Genomic DNA, 18518 nt, shown 5'->3' on the forward strand with positions numbered 1-18518 from the left:
ACACCGCCTGGGCATGCATGCACGCACTTGGGCAGCAACTTGGACCAGGCGTCCAAATGACCATAGCTGAGTATATGTTGTTGCGTTCTCTTTTCTCTGTAGGCACCACACCACTGCATACTTCCATGGCACCAGGTCAGCACCTGGGCTAGCCGGGCCCACCTGCCAGAGTGCCAGTGGCCAGCCTGGGCAGTTTCTGTGTTTGAGAACAAAACTTTGCAACCTTCAATCAGATTCTGCTACTACCTGCCCCTGCCACCTCCCAGTGGCCACGCCTAGCCTATAATCCTAGTAGATGCACAACATGCTATAGCCTAGCTGCCTCTTTGATCTGCATCATGGCATGGACATGTCTCCGGCCGGTCCGGCCGTACAGTCAGGCATCCACGAGACGCCGGCCCGGCCGGCCGGCCAGCTTCCATTTCTCCAAGCCTGCAAGCGATGAAGCCAACCACTACTAGCTCCTAGTATAGTACATCACGAGGAGGAAGAGACGGCGAGAGAAACGGGGGAAACCCGGAAAAGTCACTGTATTTTTCGGTGACCTGCTGCGGTGCTGTTCCGTCGCTGCTGCTCCCGTTAATTTCTCTGGCTACGCATAGCCACCGGCATGGCTGCCTCATCTTCTCTTCGCAGTGTGCACTGCGGGGCAAGTATCCAATACAACGATGTGAAAATCGACCGAGGGACTCGTCTTAAATTTGTCCGCGGTCCATGGCTCGCCGTAATAAATGCAACAACCGCATCCATGTAGCATTTGGCCAAGACGGGGAGAGTAAATTAAAGCGTAAAGCTCTAGTGGCAGGGAGCGAGAGAAGAGACGAGACGGCAGTGGCGCTGCATGCGCTGGGTGCACAGAGCATCATCAGAGAGTGTATATCTCTGAAATACTACTGAAACTGTCGCCAGTTCGTCACACCCTTAGCTTGCTGCGTGTCAAGAAAATGAAACCTGGACGGATGGATGGACAATGCTCGCGGAATGGGGGAGGAGTTAATGCGGTATAGAGATGGAGCAAACGGTTGCGCGCATTAATGCAAGATCAAAAAGGAGCGAAAAAAATGGGAAGAAAACAACAAAGGATCACGTCATGGAGTAGACCTGGCCAGTGCAAGCATCAAACTGAACACCGATCAAAGCAGTAGTAGTAATTGGTAAAACGTCATGGTTGTTTCGAGATTTGGAAGTTGTTAGGCAGCTAGCATTAATCCGATCGAGCACAGTTAATAAACTCATGCCCTGATGGAGAACATATTACCACAAGCGTCCGGGAACGAGTTCGGAAATGTGGTAAATGAAAAGATGATGAAGAAGAAGACAAGTTGGGAGAGAAGGAATGCAACAGTGGCCTATCTTTTTTAGGAGTGGCAGTACTCCGTAGTAGCCAACAAACTATTGCTACTAGCAAACCTAGACGAATGGCCCGACCCATGGGTAAAATTATCCCAGCGCGCAGGTCCCAACCACAAAAAATATAAGAGCACATACACTGAATCCATGCAGCTACTCTAGCTAGCCCCAATCCCCAGACACAATTCCTCACCTGCGCTGATCGATCACTTGAAACATCAGGTACATTCCCAAGAAGAACCAAATCGGCAAATGGCCAAGCCATGCATAGGAATTAAACAGCACGAGCAACAGTTAAAATGAAAAGAAGAAAGAACCACCTACTAGAGCCGAGAACGAATGCTCTCTCAGTCTCTCTTGCTACAGATTAACCTAAGCCACCAATTAATTAATTCCAACTCTAAATAAATAAGGTTCAGGTACCTACCATACCGGGGTCCGGGTGGCTAAGCCACGGCCGGTCGATCAGCTCAGCTAGCTTGGGATGGACATGGATGCATGCGTCGTCCCACAACTTGGTCATGCATGCCGACGATGAGATCAAATGCATTTGCTCCCGGTCATGGCAGCTTCTTGCCCAGGGTGTGCTTGTTGTTGTGCATCCACACCTTGAGCACGTGGCGCTTGACGCCGACCTCGTCGCAGAACTGCTGCACGGCGGCCTCGTCGTGCTTCTGGATGCGCCACCCGACGCGCTCGGCGAACGCCAGCATCTTGTCCTTCTGCTCCTGGGTGAACTTGGTGCGGAACCGCTTCTTGCCGGAGCCGGAGCCGGACGGGCCGGCGCCGAGGGACATGCCGCTGAGCGGCCCCACCGCCGACATGGGCCCCACCATCCCGGACAGGTCGTCGCCGTCGTCGCGGCCGCTGTGGGAGGTGGACGGGAGCGCGAGGGGCCGCTGCGGGTGGCCGCCGGCTGCGGCGGCGGCGGCCGCCGCTGCCGCGGCCATGTGGTGCTGGTGGTGGTGGAGGTAACCGGCAGGGGTGCGGTAGTACGGGGAGAACTGGTGGTGCGGCGTGGCGCCGTAGGGGACGACGGCGGCCGGGGAGAAGGGCGAGCCCTCGCCGGCGAGCGACTCGGACTCCTTCCGGTGGAAGTTGCGGTGGCAGTTGCACGCGGCGCAGCGGAGCGCGTCGATGGTGCCCTCCTCGCCGGCCGCCATGAACTCGCCGCAGCCGTCCACGGCGTGGCCGCCGATGCCAACCGCGTGGTTCTTGAGGCACTCGCGGTACCTGCCGCCACCGCAGCTGGGGCCCTTCACACGGCTGCCAATCTCACCAGGAGGCTTGGGCGCCATCCCACCGCCGGCAAGGCCATGCTGCGGCGGAGTCTCGTAGCTCGAGCTCACCGGCATCGGCGGCATCTCCTCGTCGCCGTCGTCATGGTCATCGAAGTCCATGGTCGCCGTCGCCGGCCGGCCGGCCGGCAAGCTTGTCTAGCTAGCTAGCTACCTAGCTAGGAAAACACTTAGCTTTACTGTCCTAGCTGCTTTGTCTAGTCTTTGGTTTGTGTGTGTTGCTGAGCATGGAAGGAGGCTAAGAGAAGCTTTAGCGAGGTTAAGACCGAGATGAAGGGATAAGAGATGCAGCAGAGTGTGGACACCATCTGGCTGCCAGTTTTGACGCGCCGCTAGCTAGCAGCGGCAGCCAGGCAAGCCGCTGCTGGCTGCAGCAAGCAGCAGCGCCTAGGTGACGATGTAACTTTGTTTCTCTCGCTCTCTCTCTCTCTCTCTCTCTCTCTATCTACAGTATCTCTCTCTAGATAGCAAACTCGCTTTCTCCATTTCTCCTCCTCTGTTCACCGCTTCCCTCAAGAGTCAAGCTGAAATGCGCTAGAGCTTGTCTCTGAACCATGTATCGTGTTGTGGAGTATGTGCTTTTGCTTCGCCGCGAGCGCGCGTTCATGTCTTTGCTGTCCCTTTCTCTACGCTCTTCTCTTTTCAAGTGGTTTGGCTCCAACGCCTTTTAAATTGCGGTTTAGAATATTTGATCGTGACATTTGGTCTTTCTTTTTTTTTTTCGCCTTTTACTCGAATCAATGTGTGGCACGCATTTTTTCACAAAGATAATTTTGGTCAAATACATATATACTTGAAGTAAAACGAGTGTTTCCCATGTTTCTTACAAAACAAATCGATTTTTAGTTAACTATGAACTTGAATATGTCTATGTCCAAACTTACGGAGTATAGTTAGGAACTGGGTTCTTCTTGACAAGGGCGTGTGACGCATGCAAAGTACATTGCACCACATTGAATTCAATTTGTTCAAGGTACCGCAAACTACAAAGCTGACCAAACTGATCTTTATTAACAGTTGTCGTATCTGATACTAGTACTGTACCAAATCATTTTTTCCCCTAAAAAAAACATTCAGATGTTCAACGTACTGTGCTGTACGTAGTAATGTCCTAGCCAGCTGCTTTCAAGGGATGTAAATCACGCCCTCCATGCATGTTTCTGTAGTTTACATTTCAGCTGGAGCGATGCATCAAAGTCAATAATCAGCTACTTTAATTTCAGCTGGAGTAATGCCAGCAACGTTAACATCGAATCGTGGAAGGCATCATTTTCAGGGCCTAGTTGACGAAAGCAAAAAAACAACAACCAGGCCTGCATGCAAACAAAATTCTCCACAGTAACAACGGGAAACTGTTACAGCCACGCGCCGTACATTTCTATATAGTATGCATGAATCGGCTGGATACGTTGGTGTGCGCCACTGAAAAAGGTTCATATTTGTCGATCAACTATAGCCTTGTTTTATATCATTTTCCCTTCAAATACGAAAAGGTTTATTTTGGTCTCTTAGCTACAAAACCGCACCATGTTTAAATCAGGATGCTGTTTTGATGACATTGCGAGCCACGTGGTGTTATAGTTAACAATTTAAAATAGATCATATACATAAAATATACTTCCTCCATTACATATAATAAATTTCTTTTGACTTTTTTCCTAGTCATACCTTTTCTATTTTGATAAAGTTTGTAGAAAAACGTAGCAACATTTTCAACACAAAACAAACATATTATCAAAATATATTTAATAAAATTAATTTGGTTTTATAGATGTTGTTAATTCTTTAATAAACTTTATCAAACCTAAAAAAAATTGATAAAAAGTAAAGTCAAAGTACTTATACCTGAAACAAAGGGAATAGGAGAAAAAGAGGAAAATGAGATGATGTTGATTGTAGGAGGTACTAGTATTTCGATGTATTTTTGCTTTCTTTATTATTTATTAGCATGGTGATGTAATCATTATTTGTTTACATGGTTTCTATGTAAGCGCCATATAGTTGAAATTATCCCAGTATGAAAAAAAATGATAAAATGCAGATAAATTGAAGATGTTTTTTTTTGTGTGTGAAGTTGGAGCATCCAACAACAAGCCCGAAAAGATGACCGTTTTGTGAAGTCAAATATGTTGTGTTGCTTATGCGGTAAGCTTGACAATGATATGATGCTATGTATTTGGGCTCCCTTATTGTTTGTTGTTTGGTGGGTGGGGTGAATTCTGCGCTTATTCATAATGGCTTACTTTTTTGCTAGACTATTCCCGTCTAGTTGTTTTTCTCTTTTCTTATAATCTGTTCGATTTTTATTTTTATTAAAATATAAATAACAGTCCTTATGCTGGTATATTTTTTTAAAAAAAATAAGGGACGAATAGTAAACGATCTCATGACATGACATTTAGATATTTAAGTAAAACTGGCCCACATAGGGTCAAACAGTCAGCGACGAACTGAATTGACTGGAAAAGATGGAGGAATAAACGCACACCCATGCGTCCAAATTTACAGTGTTTTTGACGGTTCCAAGGTGTGTGGCCGGCTGATCGATAGGAAAAGCGTTGGAAATGAGAACAAACAGGCTAGTACCCCTCCCTACGCACGACCGGCTCCATCGCTACATGCGCCCATGATCTGGTCCCCGGCCGATGAGCTCAAGCCCTCCGCTCCATCACAAACTCGACAATCTTGTGGCGTGCTTACCTCGTCACAATAACGCCCGGCCGTTCATGCCTTCATGGTGTGGACTTACACGCAACGTACACACCCTGACACGCACTACGCATGGTTGATCTAGCTTTCTTTCGGTGGCTAAGCGGCTAATGGTCTCCAATTCCGGCCGGACTTAATAGCCCCCATTTAAGCCATGGTTTGTCCCATCCAGGGGCGCCCATGTCACGCACGCGGATAAGCTCTGCTCCCCTAGCTAAGCAAGCAACATTAGCTACGTACGTACTACGTGATGCATGCATCTATCTCGCGCGCCGCTCTCTCGATCGCCAGGTGGGTTCACGGCCAAACCACGTGTTTATGCCCTTGGGCTTGGGCGACTGCATGGGCGGCAGCACCGTGTCTCCCGCGCCGCTCCACCAACGTCAACGGCAGAAATTGGGATATTCTAACGTAAAGTTAGATTTTTTATTTCGCAAGCGTCTAAAAGGATCACACGCTTGTATATTAGATTAACATAAAATTAGAGGAACATAGTTATTTACATATAAACCTCAACTACGGATCCACATGTTAGTGACGGTTTACGTTAGAGGACGTGTTTTCCACCTGTGAGTGCTAGAGATTATGAACTAAATCAAGGCGGCAGAGGCCTTATCTGCTGTGATAAGGAGTGTGAGAGTTAAGCACCACAGGTCCACAGGCTGCTAATCTGGCTAATCCTCTGGCTCGATCGATCACGGCGGACGGGGAGGTATCTTCGGTCGATCGATCGCTAGCTCGCGCGTCGCCATGGTCCACGCGCGCGTGGCGTCGTTGGAGGCGGTGGAGGCGTGGAGCAGCCGGCCAGTTGCTGTCGATAGCGGCGTATACGTGGACGCGGCCGCCGCGCGCCCCAGTGCGGTGGTTGTACCGGTATACTCCGTATTGTACTTAAATATTTGCATCCTATTTCAACAATAAATTCATAGATTTTTTTATTTATTAAAGAATATATATATTATCCATTAAATATGATGTATATGTGTACGTTTATAGGGGTGAGTGTGTACATGTTTTAAGTGCCTACATTTGTATTGTATTTGTAAAAACAATTAATCCACATAGCTGATAGAACTTTGATTAATTTGATCACTAAGGGCAAGTACAAAGGTAGAGACCGGTATGGTCTCTACGTTAGTTAGAGACTATCATGTTACAATAGTTAAGACAATACGGTCTCTAACTATTAATGTACCAAAATACTTTTTTACTAGTCATCTTTCCTTTATTAGACTCAGGGCATGTACAAAGGCATTAATTAGTGGGCTCTCTTTATTGCCATGTAAGCATATTTAATTAGGTGGAAGAGAGGGAAAAGAGAAAGGAGATGCATCGATGTTTTGCATACCATCGGCTTGACATCGGCTCTCATCGAGATAAACACGAGCACACGAGATAAACAATGACCGTTGTATGGTCAATCTTCAAGAAAAGTCGCTTATTTAGATTCAAAGTGCAGAAAATCACGTAATCATTGCTACTAGAATTTAATTACTGCATATCAGTGGAGAGACGATAAAAAAAAGCCAGCCTTTGTAGAACTACTGTTTTATTCTGACATGGCATATCTATGAGCCCATAGCGGGCTCAACCGTTGAACGTGCCCTCAGTGCAGCGAAAATTTTCCTAATAAATGCTAAGAATCGACTATATGGCGTTGTCATGTGTAGCAACCATCTTTCTCTCTCCTTCGTCCTCTCTTTTCCACGTCACCCAATATGCTTGCATGACAATAAAGAGAGACAGCTAATAAAGACCATTGTATATGTCCTAATACGATGCTGGTGTTTGAAACTGAAAAGGTGTATAGTACCGACCAAGTATCAACGGAAAACGGAAGGACATCTTGTCTACCTGTGCCGTGGGTCCCGCGGTTATTGTTGCGTCCGATTTGCTTGGGGCTTCATATGCGCGATCCGGACCGAATCCAGTTTGCGATTTTCTTGGTGGGCCTATGACAGCGTCGTCGCATATTGCTAGATAACTTTGGTTTGTCACGATCCATACATCACAACGGCGCTGCAGCATATGGAAGCGTTGCTCCGTTACTAAGTGCGAATGCACGTGAACCAGGTTATACGGAGATGAGAGTTCCTGGAACAGGTTTACATGACCAAATTTTAAATTTTCACTTCACGACAATCGATAACTATTTGAGGTTCTCTACTATGTATCATTCCAATCTAGAGATGTTTATGTTGTTAATAGTCCAAAGAATGGAAAAAAAATAATAATCAAAGGTATATACTCCCTCCGTCTCATAATATAAGGGTTTTGACTTTTTACTTACACTGTTTAACCACTTGTCTCATTCAAAAAATTTGTGCAAATATAAAAAAACGAAAATTATGTTTAAAGTACTATGGATAATAAAGTAAGTTATAAATAAAATAAATAATAATTCTAATTTTTTAATAAGACGAATGGTTAAACAGTGTAATCAAAAAGTCAAAATCCGGACGGAGAGAGTATATATATATCTCCTATGGGACTATATTTCAGTCGCCTAAAACTACACAATGCTATGCTGAAATTGTAGTGCTTTGCAATGTGTAATTCTATTTCATTTTAACTGCAATATGTCGTTATATATTGTTGTACTTAATTTTTGTGTTTTTTTTTACAGAATTTTGTAAATTTTAATGATTTTTTTGTAAGTTAGAATAATTTATTGTTCAGCCATTAGGTAGTAATAATAAATAACAAGGGAAGTGATAATAATCATTGTATAGGAGTTGTATAACAAATTCAATTCTATATTCATTTTGCTCTGTGCAAAATTGAACGAGGAATTCAACTCCATTGTTTTGATATAATCCACTAGAATAAATCTGAATGATCAACGAACATATTCAATATACGATTAAAATTTTAGCACATATATATATATATATGTATATATATATATATATATATATACATATATATATATATATATAATCATCAATAACAAACAGTAAAACCTATTACTTGGTGACAATATGATGAACTTTAGATTGTGCAAAACTGTGCTGGAAATGCACTATACAACTGGAGAAGGGCTCATCTCTCTCGGGTATCGAACCGGGAGGGAGAATCCAGGACTAAAGATGACGGTCTTTAGTCCCGGTTTAAATACCCGGGAGTAAAGCCACATATTTAGTCCCTGTTGGTGTTACCAATCGTGACTAAAGAGAGGGTAGCGACAGCCCCTCCAGGTCACCTTTTTCATTTTTTTTTCTTTTTTTTCATTGTTGATTTATTACTGGCTAGAGTTAATCCCTGTATTTTCTCCCAAATCGAGTGGGATACATATCCCCAAATCAAGTAACGTCCCAAATCATTCACAACACAAATCCTAAGTTACTTATACACACAAATCAAATACATCACAAATCCTAAAAAAAATTACACACAAATTAAATACATCACATATTATACATCTCAGATCCATGCAATGAATCACAAATTCTATAAATTATACATCCAGTGAATCACAAATTATATTAAAAAAATGGAGAACGCCGCCGCCGCTCGCCACGGCCGCCGCCTGCGTGTGCGGCCCTGCCGGCCGCCGCCGCACGCCCGCCGCCTACCCGCGCGCGGCCGCGCCGGTCGCCTGCTCGCCCTCGCCCACGCGGGCCGCCTGCCCTCGCTCGCCCGCGCAGAGGGGGAGGGGGAGGGGGAGTTTAGGAATAAGATCTGAGGGGAGGAGGAGAGGACTTAACCGATCTTATCTAAATATCTCATCTGTGACTTAACCAATCAAATACGGGAGAGAAATATTTACTCCCGGTTGGTAACTCCAACCGGGACTAAAGATAAATCTTTACTCCCAGTTGGTTAATAGTACCAACCAGGACTAAAGTGGTAATCTTTAGTCCCGGTTGGTAGTATCAACCGGGACTAAGATCCTCGGCCCCCTGATAGAATTCTGACAGAGGATGATCTTTAGTCCTGGTTGGTATCAAAAAATTTTAGAAAAAGTACGAATTACCCCCTAAACTATCGCGGTCGTCTGAATTACCCCCCTGAACCACAAAACCGGACATTTTTCACCCCGAACTATACAAACCGGACGAATTACCCCCCCTCGACCCAATCCGCGGTGGTTTTGGTCTACGTACGTACGCGTGGCAGCCTACTCAGCATTCTATATATATAAAAAATTGTGGGGCCTACATGTCATACGCTCTTCTCTCTTCTCTCTCTCACTCTCCTCACTCTTCTCACTCTTCATCTCTCTCTTTCACGGTCGGGCAGGCGGGGGCAGTGGCTGAGGGCGGCGGCCTCGGCGCGGAGGCGGCGGCAGCGAGCGGCGGCGGGCGCGGCTGGCGGCGGTGCGTGAGGGCCGAGCACCGACGACGACGACGAGGAGGAGGAGGGATCCGAGGCGAGCTTCTCCGGCGAGGAGGAGAAGGGGCGGCGACGATAGAGGTGGATTGGGAGGCTCCGTCCACCCGCCCCTGCGCGCCGTCCGACCGTCCGCCGTCGGCCTCCACCAGCCGCGCCCGCCGCTGTCGCTCGCGCCGCCGCCCGTGAGAGAAAGAGAGGGGAAGAGAGAGGTGGGGGCGCCGCCGTCTCCATCATCCCCACCTCCGCCACCTCCGCCACGGCCGCCCACCGACCGTCCGCACCCGTACATCGCCGCTCGCCGCCAGCCGCGCGGGCCGCCGCTAGCCGCCGCCGCCTCCGCGTCCGCCACCGCGCACCCGAGCCGCCCGTCTGCCCCCGTGCACCGCCGCTCGCCACTAGTCGCGCGGGCCGCCGCTCGCCGCCGCCGCCTCCGCGTCCGCCCCCGCGTACCACCGCTCGCTGCCGCCGCCTCCGCGCCGAGGCCGCCGCGCTCAGCCGCTGCCCCCGCCTGCCCGAGTGCCTGATCGTGAGAGAGAGAGAGGAAGAGTGAGAAGAGTGAGGAGAGTGAGAGAGAGAAGAGAGAGAAGAGCGTATGACATGTAGGCCCCACATTTTTTTAATATAGAATGCTGACTGGACTGCCACGCGTACGCCACGTAGACCAAAACCATCGCGGATTGGGTCAAGGGGGGTAATTCGTCCGGTTTGTATAGTTCGGGGTGAAAAATGTCCGGTTTTGTGGTTCAGGGGGGTAATTCAGACGACTGCGATAGTTCGGGGGGTGTAATTCGTACTTTTTCCAAAAATATTTAACCGGGACTAATAAACCTTTTTAGTCCCGGTTATTTTTGGAACTGGTACTATTATGGAAATTGCCTGACCCTCCAAAGATCACTTCTCCGGTAGTGATAGTGTAATCTAATTTATGATAGTACTTGTAAAATAACAAATATATTAAATATTTAATTAAAACTGTAATATTTACAGTATCATGAATAAGAGCTGGTAAAAAGTACTACCTCCGTTTTTTAATAGATGACGCCGTTGATTTTTTCTCACATGTTTGACCCTTCGTCTTATTCAAAAAATTTACGTAATTATAATTTATTTTGTTATGAGTTGTTTTATCATTCATAGTACTTTGAGTGTGATTTATATCTTATACATTTGCATAAAATTTTTGAATAAGACGAATGGTCAAACATATAAGAAAAAGTCAACGGTGTCATCTATTAAAAAACGGAGGGAGTATTGGTTAACGGTATAATGTTTAATGGACTTTAATTTGGTACTAGTATATATATGATGGGTAGTTTTAGTCAATACTACAAATTATAATTTTAGCACGGCTAGCCCCTTGCTCCTTTTAGCATGTTCATCAGACCATTGAAATGGATTATTTTCATTTTATCCACGTTTTGAAAAATATGTTTTCTTAAAAAAAATCTTCATTTTTATTGCTTGCATGTACCACTTTAGACTTTTTGTTAATTTTTAAGGATTTCCTTATCCCTATAATCAAATCAATAAGCCGCTATAATAATCCAAATCAAACTATGCTAGCTAGATAGTTCTTTTAGCGAGAGAGGGGTTTTTTCCTCTATGGGTAATAGACTATATTAGAAGACCTATTTACTCCCTAAAAATATAGCAATTTTTGCCGCATTTATATTTGTTCAAAAACATTGCAATTTTCCTTATATCTTATTTAATTTCTTGACAGCTTTCTCTGTTCTCTCCTTAAATCCTTATGAAACTATATAAAGTGTTTATGTTTTGGGATGAGGCTAGTAGATCAATTTAGTTGGACATTTAACTATTGTGCCGCTTTTAAGAGTGACATTTAACAATCTGTCAATAACATGTGAGCTGTGTCTATAACATGTAGATTCAGTGACAAATTATTAAACATCACATTTAAGAGTGTCAAATACTCCTACGTCCCAATATAAGTGCCATGTACCCCCTTCGTTCAAAAAAAAAACCCAATCCTGTATACGAACCTGACATATGCGTATCCAGGTTCGTTATTAGTTTATCTTTTTTTAAGACACAGTAGTAATTAATACGGATGTGATATATTCTATAACTATAAATATGGAGAGCTGTCTGTGCAGATTCAAATCCTATGATATATGAAATCTGTACTATGTTGTATATGTTGTATTTATACTGGGATAAGATATGTAATTAAATATCTCCTATATTTAGCTGCTGGATGTGGATGGACCACGTACCTGCCGGATCTGCTGTTTCTGCCCGACCGTACCGTATGGATCTACGCACCGTAAGCGACTAGAGTACACGCACCAGGGGGCCGCACAACTGCGCAAGCGTAGCTAGCGCGTACACCAGCGGCACGCCGGCATATACGTGTGTACTGAATGTTTCTTTGAAAAGTCGCCTCTGCACGAGTTGCTATTTCCCTCGTGACTAGCTAGTGACCAATAAGAGTGGGAAAAGAAAAATAGAAACACGTACGGGGGGGCAAACTAAAGGGCGTACGTGCATACAGGCTACAGCAGCAAGGTACCGTGTCGAAAAATTGATGTGCATACGGCAAGCGACGTACGAACGGACGGAAACGTGCATGCTGATGCATGCATGGAGCCAGCCCGGAGGCAGGCAGGTGCATGCGCAGCGGCGCAGAGCAGGGCGAGCTAGCTAGCCGGCCGGCCGCGCGGCCCGGGGCGGCACGATCAGGTGGCGGTGCCAGGAGGGGGACAAGGGAGGAAGAGAACAAAAGCGCGGCACAAACACGGCCCCTCCCATTGGCAAACGGCGCTCGCAGGCGACGACGACGACGCATGCATGCATGCTAGCTAGCCACGACCATGTCGCGCTGCGCTGCGATTGCTGCGTAATGCATGCATGGCTGCGCCATCGCAGGTCGGTCGGTGTGGGGGAGAAAGAGGTAGTAGCAGCGTAGCAGCCATGCATCCGATCCGCCGATCCATGTACACAGCGGTTGGCGACGGGTGCGGGCCGGTGCGTGCGTGCATGGTTGCCGCGCCACACGGCACTGGGCTCGAGCTGCAGCCTGCAGGGCGCATGCAGGGGCTGGGGCAGGGCATGCAGCCGGCCGTCAGCCTCGTCACGTGCTGCGCCTGCCTACCTGTGGTGGCCATGCCGTCTCGGCCGTATTAGGCCTGGCTTTAGTTCCCAAAATTTTTCCCAAAAACATAATCTTTAACATATGTATGGAGCATTAAAATACAGATTAAAAAAATTGCATGGTTAGGAAGAAAATCACGAGACAAATCTTTTGAGTCTAATTAGTCCATGATTAGTCATAAGTGCTACAGTAACTCACATGTGCTAATGATAGATTAATTAGGCTCAAAAGATTCATCTCGCGGTTTCCAGGCGAGTTATGAAATTAGTTTTTTCATTCATGCCCGAAAGCCTCTTCTAATATCCAATCGAACATCCAATGTGACAACTAAAAATTTTCTTTTCGCGCACTAAACAGGCCCTTAGACATTTGTGATCTTTGCATTTATATATATGATCCTAAACCAGTGTGAATAGACAAGTTATTAGTATCTGATCTCAACGTATAAGCTAGGAGTAGGAGCCAGCCAAGGAACCTCGAATGACAATGTTAGTGGAACAGTGACATTGACTTTTCTCTCTGTTTTTTTTAAAGTTGTTTGGACACTGCTTTCCTTCGTGGTATATATGAAGCAAAATAATGGCGCTCGAAAGTTAATTTGGCCAACACCCAGACATGTCGGGTTGTACGCGGTCTTGTGCATGCATGCGCTCGCTTGTACATGCGGCCACAGCCGGCCAGCAGGGACCCATCTAATTAAGGGGCTTAGGGCTCGATCGATGATCAGTGTAATAGTTCATCACGTTACGTGGTTTGTGGTGGTGTGGGTCATTTGAGTTGATGTTTCTTGTGTCAGCAACAGGGCGCAAAACGTTAGCCGACGTGACTAGCCCTTCGGCTCCCTCCATGTCCACGCGATCGAATGCACACCCCTCTGATCATCACATGCGTGGGGTTACGTGTACACACACCCACTGCAACTTTCGAATCCAAACCTTAACAATGGATGGATGGATGTACCCCGTGTACAGTACCTGCGTGGTCGATCGTGTGCCTCGTCTAATCGATGGCTCATTTTTCGATTTTACCGTTGCAGTGTGTTGTCGCCTGGCGTATGGTGCTTACCGGCCCCTGGGTGCCATGAATGTAGCTAGTCGTGCGAGTCGACCGGCCGGACTACTTGCCCGTGCATGGCCGATCGACGACGAGCGCCGGACTGGCTGGCCCGGCTCCGTCCGTGTGATCTGGCCATTTTCCAGAACTGCGAAACGCACGACCGGCGCCCATCCCCTTCCCTTTCCCCCTCCAGCTACAGAGGTCATCATGTTCAGAACCACCCAAAGTGAGACAGAGAGAGAGAGGTGCAGTAAAGAAGAGGACAAAACCATCGGTATGCCTGTATTATGGGGATGGTGCAGTAAAGTACGTTACGTACGTGTGGCCATGAAGGGGGGCCAATGCGGCCCCTGCAACGCTGCAGCGCGCCCATGGGCTCACGAAAGGAGGTTCACCACCAGCAGCAGCTATAGCTGTACCCGAGAGGCCGAGACCTGCCTGCCCAACGTCCGTTCGTTCGTTTCGTTGGCATGCGCTAAGCTTTAGCCTGTATCACCTGTAGGTATGGGCATCGCAGGTAGGGGTGGAAAAAAAAAAGCTCGGCTCATGAGCTCAGCTCGAGCTTGCCTCAAGTTTGGTTGGCTTGACTCGGCTCGTAAGCCAAACGAGCCAAGCCCAAGCTTTCTTTTTAGCTCGTTGCTGAAATGAGCCGAGCCGAGCTAGCTCGCGAGCAGCTTGTTTTGGCTCACAAGCCTAGGCTATCGTGCGTTTATATTGATTATTTTACTTTATATTACGTTATTATTTGTCAACTTGAAATTTATTATTAAGATTTTGAAGTATTGAATATATAAACTTATTTAAATTTTACATGTTGATGATTTGTTCTTGCTTTTTTGAATAATTATAAAATAATATGAAGAGGTGTTTTAATAGGAAGGCTTGCAAGGCAGCTCGAGCTTGGAAACGAGCCGAGCCGAGCTCAAGTTTTAGCTTGTCTCCCTAACCAAACCGAGCCAAGCCAAGCCTAGTTTATTGTGAGCCACTGCAAGCCAAGCCGAGCCAGGCTCGGCTCGGCTCGTTTCCACTCCTAGGAGCTGGCTCGGCTCGTTTCCACTCCTAGTCGCAGGCTCCGGTCGCTTCTGTGGCCGATCTGTACGGCCGAACCATGCAGGGCGTACGTGCCTTTCCGTGTGTAGCTCCGCTGTCTCGGCCGTGTATGCATGGGGAGTGATTTGAACCTGCCCGCATCGGTGCTCTCTCGATCGGGGGACGTACGGAGGCGAGGAAAGTGGGGGTGTGAAGACAGTGACAAGACGATAGGAGGTAGGGCCGGCCGGGATTTCCATTTTGCAGGCTTTGTTTTCGCTCAAAAACCCTTGGAGTATTATTCGCCTGGTCAATGGTTATGACCGATCACGGGACCAAACCCATTACCAGTACTTTTTTTTTATATAAAAATCTTTTTGCGCCTCCGATCCACCATGCATGGACATGCATTACTGCATTAATTGCAGACTTCATAGTCTAAAAAATGCATTACCTAGCACCGCAAGGTGAGCAGGGTCCATGATTCCATTCGAATTTCATCACCTGAATTTCGGAGATTTCCCAAGCAGCTCGTTTGTGCTGAATTCCGTTCTAGTTCCATCAAATTTCATGAAACCATCATCTCCCTAGCGCGGCCCGCATTTCAACACGAAAACAAAATTGCAAATCGTTTCTGAGTAGCCTTAGGGTCAAATTATATATAGGGATCTTTAAATGCATGAGTTTCAACATTTGAACAATTTTTTACCCAGCTAGAATCAGGTGAAAGACCGTACATTTCGACCAATTTTTAGTATTTTAAAACATAAAACTAAACGAGCCAAAACAAGCCAAAATAGGATTATCTAAGCTAAGAGCATCACCGACAACATCCTAAAATTTCTTTTTTAGAACCCTAAACATATTAGGTGTGAAAATATTGAACTCTCCAAAAAGTTACCTAAAATTGATTTTTCCAAAACTACGAACAAATGAGGCCCTATAAAAACTTTCCAACAAAAATATGTTTTTTTTCACTCTTTTCATGGTGATTGCAATCAACTTTGATGCCTCCCATCGCCATCGCACGAATGCGCACACACCTCCCATCCCTGATGCCACTCTCCCCGTGAGATGGGTTGGGAGCGGAACCTCTTCCCTATAAGCATAAATAATCTGGACTTAGGATTTTGACCTATTAAGAGCAATATAGAATATGTTGGAATTTTTTTACCAAAATTTCCTAAATTTCCGGATATGGAAATATGTATATTTAGATGCTAGCTGTTGTTGATGCTCTAATCCTTTAGTCTAGCCCTTGAAGGTTAGAAACTACCATTAGTCGGAAAAAAATGAGAAAATTATGCCACTCTCATTATGATATGTCGGAGTTTATAGCCATGTAAATCAGTTGCATTTGTATACTACGAAATATAGATATATTTTTAGAAATAGAAATAAGGATCATAAATATTAAGCTTTGCGTTCAACTAAGATCTTCAGCCGAATGAGGAAAATTTGATTGGACCGCACACTAGTTTCCAGGACTATATATATATCGGTTGACAAAAAATCCCACCTCTCATCTTTAAAATTTTGGACCATCGGATATGCTTTAATATTCATGCAGAGGCATTAACTCTAACTCTCATCCTCTTATTCCCCTCCCCTCGCGCATTCCACTACCACCACTCCCATTGTGCATTCCGCCGTGACCTCCCGATACCCCCCCGCCGCTGCCGCCCACCTCGCCAGCTGGCCGGAAGACATCAACGGCGCCGACGAGACCCCCCTGACCGGCCTCCTCCCCCTCCCCTCTCTCTCCTTCCTCCTCGAGCCATCGATGGTGAGATGCCCCCGCCACCAACGCTCCGACGCCACCGCCCGCCGCCTCCCATAGTCATAACTCTGAAGCCGGCAAACTCCCCCCTTTCCCCCCTCCCTCTTCTACCCCTCCCACCCCCACTCCAGTCCGGGACCCTAACCCGTAGGGTCCTCTGCTAGAGACTAAGGTGTCGCTGGCATCGAAAAAGAAGAGGAGCTAGGTCACCGAAGTTAGAGCCGAAGGCCTGGAACACGAATCACGAAGCTCATTCAGTGGCCCAAAATATATAAGATTTGGGGGTTGTGTTTTTTTTCGATAGAAAGTTAGCAATACCGGTAAATTAACATGCCTCGCCGTCGCGGGGCTTACGTGATCTATCCAACGCGGCTCTTCCGGCGGGCATGCAGTTCAGATGGACGCAGGCGAGTTAACAGCATCGATCGCATCGGATCCCACGTCGGGGCCGGTCACGGCACCTGCGCGTCTTCTTTGCCGGTTTCATGGGATTTTCGGTCCACTACTACGCTCCGAAGCTGCAGGCTCGCACTCGCACGCACGAAGGAAAGAAAAGTTGGAATCGGGGAAAGGGTAAAAGTGAGGTGCCGAGGAGGTGTACGTACACTGGAGACGGCCGGCCTATGCTATGGCCTTTTGGAACCGACGGATTGGACGGGGTTGCCACTTGCCAGCGGAGAGCCCTTTGCCTTGTGCTGTCTTAATCAAGTCATTATTTCCTCCAAGCAATCGAATGCATGCACGTCCCAAGCGCGCTCTCTCGTGCGGAACTACGAAATACTAGTACTCCACTTTTGAACTTTTGATGGGTCATGGACTCATGGTACTGTACGTAGTAAGGTATGTACTCGAGGAGAGCGTTTCTTTATTGTTAAAAGTAGGATGACAGCGTGTGTGATAGCATTGCCATACACGAGAAATTTACGTGCCATTTTGGCTCCTTTTTTTTACTACTTCCGTTCCAAAATGTTATTATCTAAAATAAGATTTAACCTATCGTAGAACAATAAATGTGAACACAGTAAATCCTGATTCATTGTCTTTGAATTTAGATAGTAATATTTGGGACAGGAAAGTACTGTATTTAAATAATAAAACAAGCTAAAACGAAATAAATAATACTTAATATTTCAACTAATGCTTAATTGAGCAGCATCTTATGATATTTAGAAAACCGAGGTGTCGACCGTGTCGTACATATATTGTTACGGCGTAGGGATCAGTCAGTCAGTTTGTCCCTTGTCGTGTATTGTACATGTGTTCCACCATTCAAAGTTTTTCTTTTTTTTTTCTCTTTCGTTATTATGCTCGATCGTTTAATTTCTTTTATTTTTCTTCTCCCGGTGTCTCTTGGCTCCTTTGGCGAGGGCATGATCGCTGAAACGGAGGCACGGGCGGGAGGGAGCACGGCGACAGGGAGCACCTGTTAGCTTTGTTGCCATCAGTTCGATAGGCTGGTGACAAGATGACAAGTGACAAGCGAGCGCGAGATGGGAAGCCAACAACACATGCAATTGACTAATCATATGATTCCTGGCCTGGAGCAACACGATCAGCTATAGGCTAGCTCGTCCATGGCCGTGTCACCATCTTCTCTACTGCTCCTCTTTACTCCCGTGCAAGCGTGCAACCCAGTTCCGAGCAAGAGTACTCCCGTGCAACTTAAATCCAAACAGGCACCGTATATTCACTAGCAGTGACGAGGGCTCTCTCTCTCTCTCTCTCTCTCTCTCTCTCTCTCTCTCTCTCTCTCTAACAAATCATATGCCACGTCCGATCCCCTGCCATCACTGGCTCATATAGGATTCCATTTTTGTTTCTTTTCTGATTTTTTTTTCTCCTACGA

The 18518-nt window shown here is 46.5% G+C and overlaps 1 protein-coding gene across 1 annotated transcript; it reads right to left on the reverse strand.

The window, feature by feature from the left end:
* Positions 1–1620: 1620 nt before the first annotated feature.
* LOC127783948 (zinc-finger homeodomain protein 1) lies at positions 1621–3260 on the reverse strand. The gene has a single exon (XM_052311101.1). The coding sequence runs from the start codon at positions 2748–2750 to the stop codon at positions 1911–1913; it is 840 nt and encodes a 279-aa protein (XP_052167061.1). The 5' UTR covers positions 2751–3260; the 3' UTR covers positions 1621–1910.
* Between the last annotated feature and the right edge of the window lie 15258 nt (positions 3261–18518).

This window comes from Oryza glaberrima, chromosome 9, assembly GCF_000147395.1.
Source record: "Oryza glaberrima chromosome 9, OglaRS2, whole genome shotgun sequence".
Classification (NCBI taxonomy): Eukaryota; Viridiplantae; Streptophyta; class Magnoliopsida; order Poales; family Poaceae; genus Oryza; species Oryza glaberrima.

Excerpts from the sequence above, each read along its gene's own strand:
- LOC127783948 (XM_052311101.1), bottom strand. The coding sequence starts at position 2,750 with ATGGACTTCGATGACCATGACGACGGCGACGAGGAGATGCCGCCGATG.